Source organism: Mixophyes fleayi, chromosome 10, assembly GCF_038048845.1.
Source record: "Mixophyes fleayi isolate aMixFle1 chromosome 10, aMixFle1.hap1, whole genome shotgun sequence".
Lineage (NCBI taxonomy): Eukaryota > Metazoa > Chordata > Amphibia > Anura > Limnodynastidae > Mixophyes > Mixophyes fleayi.
In genome coordinates this window covers 2,396,323-2,414,448 of record NC_134411.1, presented here as the reverse complement: position 1 = coordinate 2,414,448, position 18,126 = coordinate 2,396,323, and the positions used below count along the sequence as shown (strand labels likewise).

Genomic DNA, 18,126 nt, shown 5'->3' with positions numbered 1-18,126 from the left:
TTGTAAAGCGCTACGGCATTTGCTGACGCTATATAAATAAATGTTGATGATGATGATGATGATGATGATGAATGGATATGAGCCAAGTTGCTGAAAAATTTTATAAAAATCCAACTTGGCAGCGAGCAGGCTCTTGCAGAGGTGTGAAATTCCTTGTTCATCTCTACTCCTTGAAAGAAGCTAATTATTTGTGCATAGTTTTCCGCTACCTGTAGCTTTCAGGAAGCCCCAAGTTCTATAACTTTGTCGCTGGAATCGTATGTCCCCTAGAGAGGCGGAACTAGGGAGCTGTGGGCCCCAGTGCAGGGAATGGGGGAGGAGGGAACTGGGGCCCACAGCTCGCTAGTTCCCAGTGCAGCGGGCTCCATAATCTCCATGGGCCCCAATGCAACTCACCTGCTGCACCAACGGCTGTTCCCCCACTGGTCCCCTATGTTCCTAAACTTAACCAAATGCACAGTACAACTTCACTTGTGCCGTATGGACAAGAGAAGAGCTAATACAGTAGAACAAAATATATTGCATGGTCCACTACCTGGCCAACAGGTAGATGTGGCCCTCCGTGGCTCTACTGTGGCCCTTAAGACTCATGTAAACCAGAATATATACTAGAATGTTTACAGAATACATATGGCATGAACTATATACTGTTGATTCTATATGTTACTGAATTATTGAATCATAAATAATCGGAGTGGGAGGAGCCTTTAGTCATTGCGTAAAGCGCTCTTATAATATTCCTCAATAGATTTTTTTTCTATTATCCTTTGGCGTGTATAAGAAAACACTCGGTGTGAAACGATGGGAGGTGCCATAACTATGTTTTCAAACTGTAGTTAAATAGTTTATACCTTAAACATAACTAAAATGTGGTAATTAGTTATATGGGACACACAGTCAGTACTAAGCAGATTAATACTGACTGACGCTTATGTGTCAACTAGATACATTAAGAACAGATTCACTTTTACAACTGCATGTATGCCTGTATTACTATTACCATAGTGACATGATTAACATTGCTGGAGGTAGAGAGATTCTGACACACAGACGAGTAATTAAGGAGAAGTTAGATTGCAAGCTCATTCGCACAGGCAATCTGTACACTGTATATAATATATAATGTATATAAATATAATTGTTGTAGTATTATATTATTAAGCCACAATAAATGATCCACAGGCAAAGAGCGGAGCTCCTGTTTGGAGAGTATGTTACATACATTTATAAGTGTGATCATATTAGTAGAAAATCACAAAGTGAGTTTTAACGGTGCAGACGTGCGCAGTTCTGCCATTAATTTCTGCTTTTGCTTCACCATCCCGTAGAATGACATTATGCGCTACATTTGCGGTAGGATTTTTAAAACCTATGGCCAAATTCCACCAGTGAAACGTACAACATTTTGTGGCCAAGTAACAAGGTTAATATCACACAAATCAGTTTTGAAAATTGGGCTAATCTCTAATGACAGCAAATAAACTGCACTCGCAGCCAGTGGGAGTAACGCAGATAGCGGACTGCAGGTGGCGCTGCTGAGCTGACTTATATCTCCCATTAAAGCGTGTGAGAGAGGTAGAGGGGCTCTGGGAAGATTTATTCAGTAGCAGGAGTACAAAGCTGATAAATTGAGGAAGAAAGGCAGCAGCAGACACTCTCCCTCTTCTCTCCTTTCTCTTTTCTTGTTTCCTTTAAATTTTTTTCCTTTTTTTTTCTGTTTGGTGTTGTTGAACATTTGCTCCTGATTGAATCCAAGAGGAGGAAACAATTTTTAGAGCTACAGACTTCCGAGGAGCAGGTTACCAGCCATCGGCTGCAGTCACATTAAGACAGATTATGCTGTGCACATTGAACAGTGTTTAGAGCATCAATGGAACAACCCTGATTCCTCCTTTGCAAATTGCAATTCTTGCATCGCTCCCAATCTCCATGTCAGCAAAGTAGGTGAGATTGCTTTTGTGTCCGCAAAGTGCATCGCTCCGGAATGTGATTCTAGCGGAGTGCCATCTAGCTGGACAACGGGGTAATTAGAGACCCTCTGCTTGGCTGCGTGTGTCTGAGACGGAGCATCGACCCTGGGACTCCTCTCTGTCCCTGAGATGATGGTTCTAGACAAGGAGGAAGGTAGGTGCCTCAGACCTCTGTTTAATGCATTATAGATGTTCTTCAATATATATGCAAATTGGGGTGAAATGAATATGTATGCATGTCACCGTCTTGGTTTTTTTATGTGCCTCCCTCAGTTTGGGATTCTCTCTCTTTTTTTTTAAGAAGCCAGTCTGCCTCCTCTTGCAAACAAAGTACAGTGCATTGAACAATGGGTCCTTTAAAGCCCCAAGTTGTGGCCGTGACAGCTGATCCCTCTGCCTATTCTCTCATTCCAAAACCATTAGAAAGGAAAAGGGCAGTTATCCCGCCTCATCTGCTGGACTGATTATCTCAATGTTTCCTCCATTGCTGCAAAGCTGACATTAGTCCCTAAAAGCCAACAGCTACCATTAAACTGCTTTCCAGAGGGATCAATGGCTTATTTTAAGGAAATTTCCATTTTAAATGGAGGGGGGTTAATGAGCATTGCCCACCGCTCCCGATCTGCCATATGTCTGTCTCACTACTGGGTATTTTGACTTTACAGATAAACTGAGCTGGGAGATTTGTTAGGTGATCATCCCCCCTCTAAGTGGCTTATGGGGGCTTTTCTTCCAGAGAGGAAGATTTAAAGTGCTTTGTAGAAAGTTTTGTGACAGTTAATGGACTGCATTATACAGCTGGCATGTTTAGTAAATTGTAGAGGAAAGCATTAGATGTAGACTGAGTGGTTATATAGTGATGCTGGTCTTCTCTATATACAGCAGGATACAATGTTGCAATATACTGAGAGTTCTGACACGTGTCCCTATAGTATTTACTGCAATGCTGGGAATCCCATTTCATTTACTTGTACATCTTGTATACATGCGTTTGTGTGTTCTTTAATAGGCAGTAAGTGTATATCACTGAAGCTGTATAAATGTCTTCACCTTCTGCTGTCAGATTTTTGGGGATCATTACAGAATAACATTACCATGGTAGTTTTCTGATTTAATGATCAGAGATTCTCTATAATCTCAATAGTGGTAGTTATAGATGGCTTTTAAGTTAATAAATCAGAGTACACAGTAAACATTAGGAGGGAAAGTAGAGAACTTATATGTGATAATAACAGGACAGGTTCTCTCTTAGTTGATTATGACAGAACTGTAAATGAATTTAGGATGGCGCCCTCTAGTGAGCTCTTATTAAATAACTACAACTACCATCATCCTCCACATCTGGTGTCAGATTGGGATATCAGCTGATTCACTGTAGGAGAGTGTTGGTAGTTGTAGTTTCCCTTTAATATACATTTGTCCCATCCTGCAAATTAATTAGTGAACGTTTTTGTAATTCAGCAATTAATGTGTTTGTAGCATTGTTTCATATTGAATAACATGCTTTTAGTTTTTGGTAGTATGAACTTAAGCATATAAAATATGTCCTGGGCAGACAAGATGGGGCAAAAAGATATAAAACAAAAGTTTAAACTGAATTAAAAAACAAAAAAAAAAATGTCATCAATGTCAAAAGAGCCCAAGAACAGCTGTATTGAGTCACTGTCTGCAGTTGCTGGATCTAAGTTCTCTGTCCTGTCCAATCAGATCTGGATAAATCCTACTGGTCTATTCTTCCACACCTGATTGGACAACACAGAGGTGATCTGGGACCTTCCAACCGCTGATAATTCCTGGATTTAAGCCATCACACTCTCATAGCCTTAGTTCTAGTTTGTCAACAGGTTGTGATCCATTAATCACCTGTGTTACTTGTATCAATAACTTGCCTCTAACTGCAACATCAATAGGTATCAGACTGTTGCTAATACCTGTGACTTAGTTGTATTGCCCCATAATATAATACACATACCCAGTTATTACTCATTTTTTGTAGTTTAAAAGGAGGAAAATAAGTTTTCACCAAGTTACTGTAATTGCACCGTTACTGAATATATGAGAAAATATAATACTGATGTTTTTGCTAAACAGTCAATGAAGAAATAATGTCCTCATTTCAGGGAGTATTTTTCTAGAAGGTCTCCGTCATTTCCATTTACTATAGATCTGAGTCATTAAAATACAATTAGATAAATCGGCCCCAAGCCCTCTCCCACCAAGACCCCTAACCATCTCCTTCCACCTAATGGCAGACCGCAGTGTGTTTGGATGATAAAGTGATCCCACACAATCCTACTTGCTGTATTACTAAACTGACAGTAACACATATGTTGATCAACTGATGCAGCTGCTGATTTGATTGTCAATATTAATTCATAGATTTCTGTATAGCTCATTTATAACACACAAAACACCAGGTAACTTCGCAAAAGGTCAGATTAATTTTTCTCTTTTTCATCCATCTCAATTGTCAAAATGGTCAAGAGATCTGTCCTTGTAAAGAATCGTAGCTTCAAGCGAGTAAAGCTATGTAAGTGTTATTGCTCTGGAAATCTGGTAACACAGGCGTTAAAGACAACTGAACATGACAAACAAATATCTAATCAAGAGTTACTTTGGGTTTGCTTCTCCTCCTTGTAATTAAAACTGAAACTACGTTTGAAACTTAAAGAGCCTGTGTATAGAATAGAACCAATGACCAGATCTTTACATGTGTACAGAAGGGAAGTGTGAGTACGACTCTGTGCTGTAATTCGCACCATCTCTGTTTTCATAGGGATAGCACTAGTCTGTCATCTGTTTTAGACCTTTCGAATGTTAGGATTAAAATAATGTCAAACCACAGTCCTAATAACGCAGCCTCAAATGTATATTCCAAATTCAACACCCCCCAAAGTTTCATGTAGATATCATTTACCTTGTGCACTAAATTTCAATCCACCAAGCTGCATTATAGTAAATGCTACATAACAAACCTGCGTTGAATGAAATATTGATCGGAAATAGTACAATTCATTGATCAATTGCCTTGTCAATAAAAAAGAACTTACACCATTAATGGTTTGATGTATGGCTGTGTTTGTGGTTAAAACCATTATTAAGTTAAACATAAATGCATGGATTTTTTCTCTCCATATGTTTAGGGAACCTGTGGCTTTCTATATGCTGGGGAACTACAAGTCTCAGCACACTGTGCTTGTATAATAGCTGGTTAGTAACAGGTTGCCTACATCGTTTGTAACGAAACAATCACATCTTTAACTGTTGTTCCCCTATAGCCAGGACAAATACATCTCTCTTTATTTAGAGTTCACCGTTCTTCTTTAAGTCTTAAAGAGGCATACATAGAATTGTATTATGATCATGTCCAGTGGTCAGGTCATGTTGGGGGTGTAGTGTCCTATGTCTGTATAGAGTGTAATAGAATTGTATTATGATCATGTCCAGAGGTCAGGTCATGTTGGAGGTGTAGTGTCCTATGTCTGTATAGAGTGTAATAGAATTGTATTATGATCATGTCCAGTGGTCAGGTCATGTTGGGGGTGTAGTGTCCTATGTCTGTATAGAGTGTAATAGAATTGTATTATGATCATGTCCAGAGGTCAGGTCATGTTGGAGGTGTAGTGTCCTATGTCTGTATAGAGTGTAATAGAATTGTATTATGATCATGTCCAGTGGTCAGGTCATGTTGGGGGTGTAGTGTCCTATGTCTGTATAGAGTGTAATAGAATTGTATTATGATCATGTCCAGTTATCAGGTCATGTTGGGGGTGTAGTGTCCTATGTCTGTATACAGTGTAATAGAATTGTATTATGATCACGTCCAGTGGTCAGGTCATGTTGGGGGTGTAGTGTCCTATGTCTGTATACAGTGTAATAGAATTGTAGTATGATCATGTCCAGTGGTCAGGTCATGTTGGGGGTGTAGTGTCCTATGTCTGTATAGAGTGTAATAGAATTGTATTATGATCATGTCCAGTTATCAGGTCATGTTGGGGGTGTAGTGTCCTATGTCTGTATACAGTGTAATAGAATTGTATTATGATCACGTCCAGTGGTCAGGTCATGTTGGGGGTGTAGTGTCCTATGTCTGTATACAGTGTAATAGAATTGTAGTATGATCATGTCCAGTGGTCAGGTCATGTTGGGGGTGTAGTGTCCTATGTCTGTATATAGTGTAATAGAATTGTATTATGATCATATCCAGTGGTCAGGTCATGTTGGGGGTGTAGTGTCCTATGTCTGTATACAGTGTAATAGAATTGTATTATGATCATGTCCAGTGGTCAGGTCATGTTGGGGATGTAGTGTCCTATGTCTGTATACAGTGTAATAGAATTGTATTATGATCATGTCCAGTGGTCAGGTCCTGTTGGGGGTGTAGTGTCCTATGTCTGTATAGAGTGTAATAGAATTGTATTATGATCATGTCCAGTGATCAGGACATGTTGGGGGTGTAGTGTCCTATGTCTGTATACAGTGTAATAGAATTGTATTATGATCATGTCCAGTGGTCAGGTCATGTTGGGGGTGTAGTGTCCTATGTCTGTATACAGTGTAATAGAATTGTATTATGATCATGTCCAGTGGTCAGGTCATGTTGGGGGTGTAGTGTCCTATGTCTGTATACAGTGTAATAGAATTGTATTATGATCATATCCAGTGGTCAGGTCATGTTGGGGGTGTAGTGTCCTATGTCTGTATACAGTGTAATAGAATTGTATTATGATCAGTGGTCAGGTCATGTTGGAGGTGTAGTGTCCTATGTCTGTATACAGTGTAATAGAATTGTATTATGATCAGTGGTCAGGTCATGTTGGAGGTGTAGTGTCCTATGTCTGTATACAGTGTAATAGAATTGTATTATGATAATTACATGATCAATAACAAAAAGTTCCTGGTAAGGATGTCAGACCGTTCATGCGTTTCCCTATTCAGTGGTTCTTTGTTCATTAAAGGAGATATCCTTCTGTAATAGCAGATTGAAGACTATACCCGTGTATTCCGTATAGCGATATTTACCAGGCAACCAGCACAGTTACAATTTTTAAAAGAACTAATTAAATTATGATTTACAAAGCCTTCAAAAAGTAAAAAGAAAAACATTCTTTTCATTGCAGATCAAAAGGTTGGTGCTTAGAAAAAATACTCAGTATCTGATATTATACTTTTAGAAACAGCAAAAAAGATCTCTTAATACAAAAGTTGTCACCTGCTGAGCTCAGGTTTCAAGTGAAAAATTAAAGAGGAATTTAGATCTAAGATCTGAAAGAAACAGGCCAAGGTGAGGCATATTAAAGTCAGACCCGTCATTATGGAGGTGGTGTGTTAAATAGTTTCTGATTATTTCTAAGAAAAAAAGTCATATTTGAGACTAAAGGAGACGCTGCTCTGTAATGTTGTACGGTGACTGTCAGTGTTGACTTGTTATCCGGCTGTTTACACTCAGTGCAAATAAAATGTTTGTGTTTTGCCAGCTCTGTGGTGGGAACAGCGTCTTGAGAGACGTTGGGTATTTCTTCTTGCAATCTCTGTATTGAGTAACATTTGGCAGCTATCCCGAAGCATCTGAATATTTTTTTTTAATTCAGAAGTGTGCGGAGATCTTGATGTAAAGTGGGAATCTTTGAAGGAGGGTCGGCTGTGTCCCACGGACGAGAACGTCATTAAATGATTTTTCCACTTGAATTCTTTATGCAGCAAAACTAGAAATCCGAAGTGGAAGAGTTAAGTGTCGAACAAAGCGCTTCTGTGTTCCACATTATGTCCGACCATCCTGATATTATCACATTTGTCGCCTTTTAATGGGTCATTAAATTCAATTTACTGTTACAGAAACTCAGATTAGTCAAAAAAGAACAGAATACGAGGTGAATTGGGGTGATATGTAGACACGCAGTAAAGGAACTGGAATTTTGGGGCTTTTTTTTCGTTTTGTATTATTTTTACACAAGTCTGTTCTCTTGATTATAGGTAAGATGTTGAGCACTAATAACATGTTTAATGACCAATTCTAGTTTAAAAAAGTAAATAAACAGATCTTGTATCCTGCAACATAGTAACTGCTTTGAAACATAATTACGCTGCAGGCTGACGTGGCGGGACGGGAAGTGGCAGGACGGGACGTGGCGGGACGGGACGTGGTGAAACATGACATGGTGGGAGGCTAGTCTGACACTACACTCCACTGTTGTTGGCTCTTCAAATTGGGTCCTCCTATTTGGAGGTCCGAATTCAAAAGGGGTCTGCCCAGAGCAACGAAGGTAGGTACTGGGGAGGGAACACTAGCTAAGCAAAAGTTTTTTGTATACATTGAATAGAATTTTTGTTGAACAATCCACGCAAATATCCGGGGTCAGCAATGCAGCTTGAAACAATGTAATTACATTAGGGTTACAACAAACTATTATTTTTAATTCTCAAATTTAATATTGCAATTGAAAATAGAAAATCATTAAAAATTAGGTTTTGAGAATAAAATAAATTGTTCACAATTTATTTTTTATTTTATTTTATTTTATTATACAATTCTCCAAAAAACACAATTTAACCTTCTTCTTATCAATTCCACACATCAAATATTCCCCTGTGAGGAAACTTCCCATAGTTCATCTCGTAAGTTCATTCCGACACTCAAAGCGGCCACAATTCTTATTGGTATAGTCCATTGTGATTTCACAGAGGAATATAATATTACAGAGAGTTATATAGCAGGATATATACAGCTATGGAGTAGTTGCTTGCCGTGGCTATAAAAAGTATTCGCCCACTTTGACGTTTTTCACATCTTATTTTCTTACATCTTAGAATCAAATTGAATTTATTTGAGAATTCTTACCCTTGATCCACACAAAATATTCTGTCATTTCATTTTATTTTTTTAAAAAAAACCGATAAAGGTAGTTTTTCTTAATGAATTGCAAATATAAAACAGACCGTATTTGATTGCATAAGTATTCCATCGTTTTTGCTACGATCAACCTGAATAAACCCAGGTGCAATCAGTTGACTTTAGAGGTCACGTAATTAATTGATTTGAGGTTCCGTGTTTTTTTTCCCCAAGCAAGAGCTTCAACGGAAAGGTCAAAGAACACTCAAAGCAAATCTGAGAAAAGGCCATTGATTGACAGTAGGAGCCATTGAGCGTTTGTCTAGAACAGATTGTTTTCTGATACCGCTAACACCGTGAGATGTGAAGACTATGGAAGGATTATGGAACAGTAACAGTTGTCCATGACAGGGATGAGCAATAACCAATCACAAGTCTGTGCTTTATGGACAGGTGACAAAAAACTCACCTTTTTTTAAGGAAGGTCATGTTAAACCTTACCTAGAGTTTGCCAGACGGCGTATGGGAGACCCCATGTATCAAGCAGAGGAAGATTCTACAGTCTAAAGAGTTATGTTTGGAGCAAGCCAAACCAAGAACATGATCCTTACCGCGAAGCACGGTGGTGGCAGCATACAATATGGCGGTGCTTCAGGGACTCAAAATACAGCACTAAATGGATAAAGACCAATGCCCTGCAGACCGCAAAAGACCTAGGAACTGGGAAAAGATTTATATTCCAGCAGGACAATGACCCAACGCATACAGCAAAAATAGAAACAGTCCATGTCCTCTAGTGGCTCCAATTAATGCCCAAATCTCAATTCTCTTACAAATCTGTGGAATGATCTGAAGATTGGGGTTCACCAACCTGATGGACCTGGAGCAATGTAGAAGATTTGGAGATAGCTGTAAGGTCCAGATATATAAAACTGGGAGAGACCGAAATATAATCACATCTGTAATTGCAGCTAAAGTTGCTTCTACCAATTTTTAAAGCATTGGGATAATTACTTTGTAACCAGCTGTTGATTGTTCTTTGTGATATAGAAGGAAAAGGCATTAGAGGCTTTGTATCTGACATTACAGAATATTCCCAAATAAATCAAATTTCATTCCATGATGTAAGAAAATAAAATGTGAAAATGTCAAAGGGTCATAATACTTTTTATAGATAATGTACATTAGATCACGATAACAGAGGCAACAAATGACCTGCGAAATCCGAGAGGTGGTCATCTTCCAGGGCTTGATGTACCCCACCCACATAACGGACCCTTGCCTAGTGAACCTGTAACCCTTTGGAGAGCCACATAATCAGACGCCAATGGATAGTACAGACGCTCTGTCCCATGGCGACACCGTGCCAGCCGTGGGCACAGGTCCGGCTGGGCAAACCAAGCTTTACCCTCTGTAGTAACATTTCTGATAAAAAAAAAATGCAAAGTCCATTAGGCAATTAGATTCTGTGACGAAGACACGCAGAAAATAATAGAATGAAACAGCACAATTTCCTATCTTTCCCCTCCTTCAGTTACCATAATATAAAGAGCACTCCAGTCAAAAATAGATTTGTGAAGTTACCGAGACAAAAATAAAAGTCCTTTGTCTATCGATATATTGATCTCATCCTCTGTGTAAAACCTTTAATATGTTTATATAGCGTGAATTTGCCCCTTTAGAGTTTTACCTTCTGTGCTGTAATCAAGATCATTCCAGTTTTGTTTCCTTTTTCCCTAAAACAGTTTTAATCAGACATTTGTTTCAGGATGTGATTTTTGTCATGTTTGGAATATAAATGTTTGGTGTAGTTTTACCTTTCACTTCATATGTTCCTATCTTTCACCTCTTACTGAATTTTACTAATAAACCAGAACACACAGTTAACTTCAGAAACAGATGCTATAACTAACTATCAATCAGACATTCGCATTTTCTGAACTATAGTAGAAAAATCACCGCAGGATTCCGGTTGCCAGGGGTTACAGCATCTGTGGACCAGTGTTCATAAATGTCTACTGTCACATGCTTGTAAAAGGTTCTTCTTCAAAGAATAAGATGTTAGCTTCTTGCCTACTTAATGGACCTCCCCTAAGGGCAAAAGGGCCCCGTCCTCTTTACAGCAAGGAAAGGCGGGATTGGGAATTTTGGGCGTTTTCCCAGACGGTCAGTAAAGTTGGCCACCTACTCTCCCTATAGTCTGTGAGAACTCCCCAAAATTCGGGAGTCTCCCAGACATTCCAGGAAAACAGGCAAGTATGGCACAGATATGTAGTTACTTAGTTACCAATAGTGTACCCAAAATATAGGGAGGCAGCAAGAGAACACGGAGGCGAGTAGTGACCTATTTTCTCTGGAAAACACTGTAGATAATAATCTCTCTTTGGTACATAGTACAAATCACAAGAAAAAAAGCTGAATGAGGAAGCCTGGTGGGAAAGGGGCGGTTTTCCTGGCAAGTGCTCAGTTTGATTATGATGCCAGATAGATACATAATAATGATATAAAGGTGTTCTGGAACCATGAGATCAGATCAAAAGCCTAGAACCTGTCGTTGCCAGGAGAAAGGTGCTGGTACTATTGTCCTACATCGTGGCCGCCTGCACGTTGTTCCACAACGTGGCCGCCTGCGCGTTGTCCTTCATCGTGGCCGCCTACGCGTTGTCCTATGCGTTGTCCTACATCGTGGCCGCCTGCGCGTTGTCCTACAACGTGGCCGCCTGCGCATTGTCCTACAACGTGGCCGTCTGCACGTTGTCCTACATCGTGGCCGCCTGCACGTTGTCCTATGCGTTGTCCTACATCGTGGCCGCCTGCGCGTTGTCCTACTACGTGGCCGCCTGCGCGTTGTCCTACATCGTGGCCGCCTGCACGTTGTCCTACATCGTGGCCGCCTGCACGTTGTCCTATGCGTTGTCCTACTACGTGGCCGCCTGCGCGTTGTCCTACTACGTGGCCGCCTGCGCGTTGTCCTACTACGTGGCCGCCTGCGCGTTGTCCTACTACGTGGCCGCCTGCGCGTTGTCCTACAACGTGGCCGTCTGCGCGTTGTCCTACAACATGGCCGTCTGCACGTTGTCGTACATCGTGGCCGTCTGCACGTTGTCCTACAACGTGGCCGTCTGCACGTTGTCCTACATCGTGGCTATCTGTATGTTGTCCTACAACGCAGCTATTCCTGTGTTTCTCAGTTTAGAAATACACTGGGGATGCTTTAAAAGCCATGGTATGACCTCTCCCGGCTGTGTCCCCGGGGTCCGTCATTCCTCCCACCAGCTCCTCTATAAAACGATGGACCATCAGCCCTGCACTCTGGTGACCTATTTGCATAGTATTTTGTTCTACTTAGAAAATGGGCCCTTTCACTCTGTTTTTACTCGGTGCCCTTGTGTTCATTTGTCTACACAAAGCAATAAAGGGTAATAGTAAAGTAACATAAATTGGGCTGTCTCCCTGAATCCACGTCTCACTAATGTACCCAGATTAACTCAACTGTAAATTGTCTCCCGTTGGATGCTGTGTCTTGCTAAAAGTTTCCTACGTGATTCATGATTTTGAATTGCTTTTAACAGCTATTGGCTAGGCAATATGGTAAATGTACAAGGTGATGCAATTGGCATTACTGAGAGAGAATGCAGAGGAGCATGTAATGCAGTCAATACTCTACATTAACTACTGATGCCCAATTACAAGGACTGGAAGAGTGGCTTTTAGGAGCATTAGGACTTGCAGAAGAGCTGAGATCACCTGCCGCTCCTTGCCTAAAAGCTTCACCCTTTATGGGCTGGGAGCAGAGGAAGTAGCTCGGCTCATTTTGTCATGTAATAAAGACGCTTTATCACAGTCTTTCTGCTTTACTATAGATTATCTATACTGAGCTCCAACAAAGTATTTGCACTTAATGAAGCCACCGTTGTACATAGATAGACGTGACCTGTATGTAGGTCATGCGCTGTCTACATTCAGTATTATAAGAGATAAATGGCTTTTTAAAATATTTTTCACCCGCAAGCAGAACAGAATCCTGTGGTTTACCATACAACCAATAAGGACACATTATAGAAACCAGTTCATTGTCCTGTACGTTTGACAACATTAAAATTGTGGGTAGTGGTCTCTCTGCTCAGAACACAGGACCCCACATAATATTGGAAATGTTTACGGCACAAGTTAGGTCTTACCCGTAATGTATAGACCGCCTGTTACTGCTAAGTTTGTCACAACCACCGCACAACGCTGCAACATCAAGACGAAACGAGGGGACAATATTAGGGTACAAGAACAGATCAGTGGTGGAGAACACAGGTGGATTGGACAGCAGGGTTAGAAAGGGTGTGGTCAACAGGCATTACGTGCGAATCCTTATGTGGACTTTCAGTAACATAAATGTATTTTCCACAGTAATTGTTTGGCACATGTATTATCGTTACATTAATAAACATATACTAACCTTGGCTTCAGCCTGATATCTATCTTATATATATGGGTTGGAAAATATGTACCACTTATTTGATAATCACATATGTCTACAACGGAAGATTCAAGCGTATGGCACTCTGGTGAGTACACTGCCTGGCTTACAGTTATCGTTAAAATACAGCCACAAAATAGATGAAGAAATACGTTGGGACACAAATCGTACACATGTATAACTTTAAATATCGCATCCAGATGCATTCACTGCACAAATGTTACAAATGCGATATATATGTTCTGCAGTGACATGATCGACATTTATATAGACTACATGGTTGGAAAGTCCCTAGTAATGAAATAGACAGTATTATTAGTTCAATAATTCAAATGTAGAAAGTATTACTAGGTCTACAATTCTAATGTAGACAGTATTATTAGGTCGACAGTTGAAATGTAGACAGTATTATTAGGTTGACAATTATAATGGTGACAGTATTATTAGGTCAACAGTTGAAATGTAGACAGTATTATTAGGTCGACAATTCTAATGGTGACAGTATTATTAGGTCAACAATTCTAATGGTGACAGTATTATTAGGTCGACAATTCTAATGTAGACAGTATTATTAGGTCGACAATTCTAATGGTGACAGTATTATTAGGTCGACAATTCTAATGTAGACAGTATTATTAGGTCGACAATTCTAATGGTGACAGTATTATTAGGTTGACAATTGAAATGTAGACAGTATTATTAGGTCAACAATACGGTCAACAACTAGGTCAACAATTTGGTCAACAAGTAGGTCAACAATTCGAATGTAGACAGTATTATTAGGATGACAATTCGAATGTAGACAGTATTATTAGGTCGAAAATTCAAATGTAGACAGTATTATTAGGATGACAATTCGAATGTAGACAGTATTATATGGTTAGGAATAGGGATAAGGTTAGGTTAGGAAAGTCGACAACCTAATGTTGTCGACTTTCTGAATGTGTAGCCGTCTATTGCATACCAATGTATTACAACAAGCAAATCTGCACCAGGGGCACGAGACACACAAACATACACCTCATAAGATGCGTACCTTAAAGTCCAAATCGTCCCAATTTTATCACAAGCGGTTTAAATTAGGAGCAAATAGATTTTGCATGATATTCAGATTGGAAACATGTGGTTTGCTATAAACTGCATGCAGTTTGCATTTTTTAAAACCACCAGACGTCGGATGAGATTTCGTGCAAACCACAGATTAATAAGTACTGCAGTTTGTGTTTGAAAACAGCATCTGACTGATGGTTGTTTTAAAATTGCATAATAAATTGTAGTTTTATCTGTGGTGAAAAGTGCAGGAGGGTGTAGCACCATCAATCACATGACTTCAGCCCCTCTCCCTACGGCGGAAAATCGCGATCACGTCAATATGTCAGGGGGAGTGAGTGGTGCCACAATGGCGCGGTTTGCTGCAATTCACCCTATTAAGGTCCCCGTCCTGACTACGTCACTAGGATGTGGACTGGATTTGGAAGAAAGGGCTGCTTTTATGGGGGTCTGTAAAATTCAGGAGTCTCCCAGTAGATTTAGCAGACCTTCTAAAAAGGAAACAAGGAGATGTTTCCCATAGCAACAAACAAGATTCTAGCTATCATTTATCTACTTCATTCTAGAAAATGATGACTAGAATCTAATTGTTTCCTTTTGGGCACCTCCACTTCTCCTTTTTAGAATGTTTGATAAACCTTCTGAATGAGAAGGATAATTGGGGGACTGTGCAAATAACATAACACGATTAATGGGGTCATACGACCCAAAATATCCTTATTTACAATAAGATATTAATTGCAGACAATTGTCTTAACTATTTCCTATAAAGGCCCGTTCCTACTTTACTGTCAGGTTAAAATTTTAGAACACAGTGATGCCATTTTTAATGGCGTAATTTAGTGGCTGAGAAGCCCGTGGACAACGGAGATATGCGATTGAGCCCTTAGAATCCAGATGGGTAATGTTTCCGTCACTATGTATTCACTACCTTACATGAAAACTATACAGCCAGGCTCCCGATAAGTCACCGCACAGACGAGCGTGCGCGATATCACGAAGGGCTACTTGGCAGTTTACCTCAGAACGTGTCCTCCTGCCTTTGATGATCTATTTATGGATTCTTACAGTAGCGATGGACCACTCTCTCCTCGCAGCACATCACAAAAAGGGATTATAATAAGCACCTCTTACATTCGCCTCTTCTTACCCTAGTCACACAAAATGTGCTTACCGTCTCCTCTAAGGCTCTCATTAAAAACACATCCACTTTGGTTTAAATAAAAAATAAAACGTCAAAGTGGCCTCAAATCATTTTTTTTTCTCCTTTTATTATTTGCTTAAATTCTTCAAGCGACGACACTTGGCGGAATTTGTACATTCATGAAATGATTGATTTGAAAGCAATATTTCAAATAAATACAAGCCAGTGATCTATCAACAGCTGTAATAAAGCTGGGGCTGCAGGCTGTGATTTTATTTTCAAATAATACGAATTGTTTTATTCCTTTTACCCAGGTTTCCATGGTAATTCTGTCGTGTAGCGGTGTTATATTGATTTAGAAAGTGGACAGTAATATTTCTTTTGTGTTATTCTGTTTCTCGGGGTTGATTTCTAATTTCCAGCCTGAGATTAGTTTTATAAATTTCTTAAGTCCTTCCACTTTTTTTTTTCTCTAAAGAAGAAGAAGGGTAATTTTCTCTCCAACAATGCTATTTGGTGAGCTTATTGGCCTGCTCTTATTTTAAATTAAACTTGCAGCTTTTCAAATATCGAAATGACATCGACGTCTGTGTCTGCACCTTATTTGAGAAAAATATTAGTCTTTTCTGCGGCTAATAATTCAGGGCAGTCTTTGTTCTGGGGCGGTTTGTGCTTGTTATGTACTGTGAAAAACACATCTTGCTACATTTTAATAACCTGATCTTAGACTGATGCAATATATTATTAGTTACAGAAGATTGTTATAGTTCCGGCTGTATGCTGTGGAATGGAAATTCTGCCCTATTTTATTTTAATGACCTCATGCTCGCTCCTGGGGGGGTTTCTGCTACAACTCCCAGGCGTTTGCGAGGCAGAGAAGCTCCGAGTTATCGAACATCAGTCCCTCTATGCAGTCGACTTGCCGAAGGGGCGGTGAAGCACGAGGGCGGAGCGCCACAAATCGCATCATCAGATGTAACGATTTGTGGCCCTCCACCCCCTCTGCACTCATAGAAGCCATCTTTCTTCCCACTTGGATAGGATATGGGCAGGTTGTAGAAGAATGGTCTGCTCTCCCATGAATACAGGAGACTTACCTAGAATTTGGGAGTCTCCCGGACATTGCGGGTGAATGGGCAAATATGTATGCAGCATATGGGCATATTTCACACCCTCTCCCGAGGCTGAAAGGGCAGAGGGAAATAGTGTTGTTTTTAGGATGCCTTTGGCACACAAAGCAGTACTGTATGTAAAATTAACTTAATCTCAAACAGGACAGGTCTTATTTATATTACTTTGCAATCTTAGTGAACATTGCAGTCTGTGGAGCCGATGGTACTTCATTAATAAATAAAGGTTTCTACCCTAGAGCCCATTTTAGCTCCGTCCTCTTGGGGGCAGCATGGGGGACCTGAGATCAGGGGAGGGCTGGCTAATTTTAGCCCAGGGGGCAAGACTCAACACAGCAGCCTATTGGGAACATTTTAAAGGGGAAAAATGCAGGTGGCCCAGTGACCCATCACAAGGTAGCCCACTGTGGGACCAGCCTGGATGGCAGATGCCCACCTGTCCCCCAGCATGCCCCTGCCTGAGATAAGGGAGACCAGCACATGCAAAGGGAAACTCCAATTGTGACTTCTGTGCTCATATGCTGGAACCATGCCAGTTCAATAGAGTAGAATGAGGTCCTTGGGATGGTGTCGGACCCACCTCACCTCTGGGCCCCGTAGTGGCCAAGTGGTCATATCCCTCTAGTTGTTCACTTCGGTTTTGGGACGTTTAAACTCTGGGGACAATTACATGGTATTTCCCCATATTGTACTTATTGTTATAGTGTTTAGCAGCGCTCCTCGCAGTGACCGGGGAACCTACCCACCAATAGTCATCCATTTCATAGAACATTACATACCTGAGCCCCAAAGAGGCAGGCTTTAAACACTTGGTATTTGTCACATCGACAGCTATGATCATTATTTGGGAAGATCATGCATGGTTGGGAAGGTCCGGTTGTGTGGCCAACTTTATCCCAATTTTATGCCCTGAAACATTGGGATATATGCTGTAGGAGGAGATGATAATTTTTTGGAACCTTCTGGTTGAACAAATGAAGCCGCTATTTTAAGAACTGAACCAAAATGCATTAGAAGTAGTGATCAGAGAAGCATTGGAACGCCCCTCTGAGCTCTGTGTGTCCTGTAAAGTCCTCCGCCCTCCTCTGCCATCACATGACCTGCTGAGAGGTGTGAGCCTGTGTCTGTGTAGCAGACTGACTGTGTCTGTGTCTGGCAGTCATTGTCGTTTGCCAACCTGAGAGCTTTTGTAAAGGAGATAATGATTTTAAAGAGGATATCTAAGAAAAATTATGCATTTTTAAAAAGGTACTTCACTTGTTATTTATAAAAGAAAACTAATAAATCTATGTTGAGATTGCTGCTTTAAGACACAAAATATCCCATATTTGCACCTATCCATCAATCTCTCTACAGATAGAGGGATACTATATATACCTGATACTCCTAAAATCCCCACTTGGATAATGTTCGTCAGTTCATTTCTCGAGTCGCCTGTGATACACCGATCACCTGATGGGATTTGATAATTGGACAGTTCAGCAATAATCTTCCCTCTCACTGAAGAGATGTTTACAAACTGATGTTGTAGT

At 40.3% G+C, this 18,126-nt stretch overlaps 1 protein-coding gene across 3 annotated transcripts in view; it reads left to right on the top strand.

The window, feature by feature from the left end:
* Positions 1-18,126, top strand: part of LMO1 (LIM domain only 1) — a 92,262-nt gene that overhangs the window by 9,837 nt on the left and 64,299 nt on the right. The window contains exon 1 of one of the 3 annotated variants that reach the window (XM_075187617.1): positions 1,570-2,124. The exons of the other annotated variants lie outside the window; for them this stretch is intronic. Coding sequence (XP_075043718.1) covers positions 2,100-2,124 — 25 coding nt within the window. The 5' untranslated portion in view covers positions 1,570-2,099. Of the gene's footprint in view, positions 1-1,569; positions 2,125-18,126 lie in introns of those variants that run through there. 3 annotated transcript variants of the gene reach the window in all.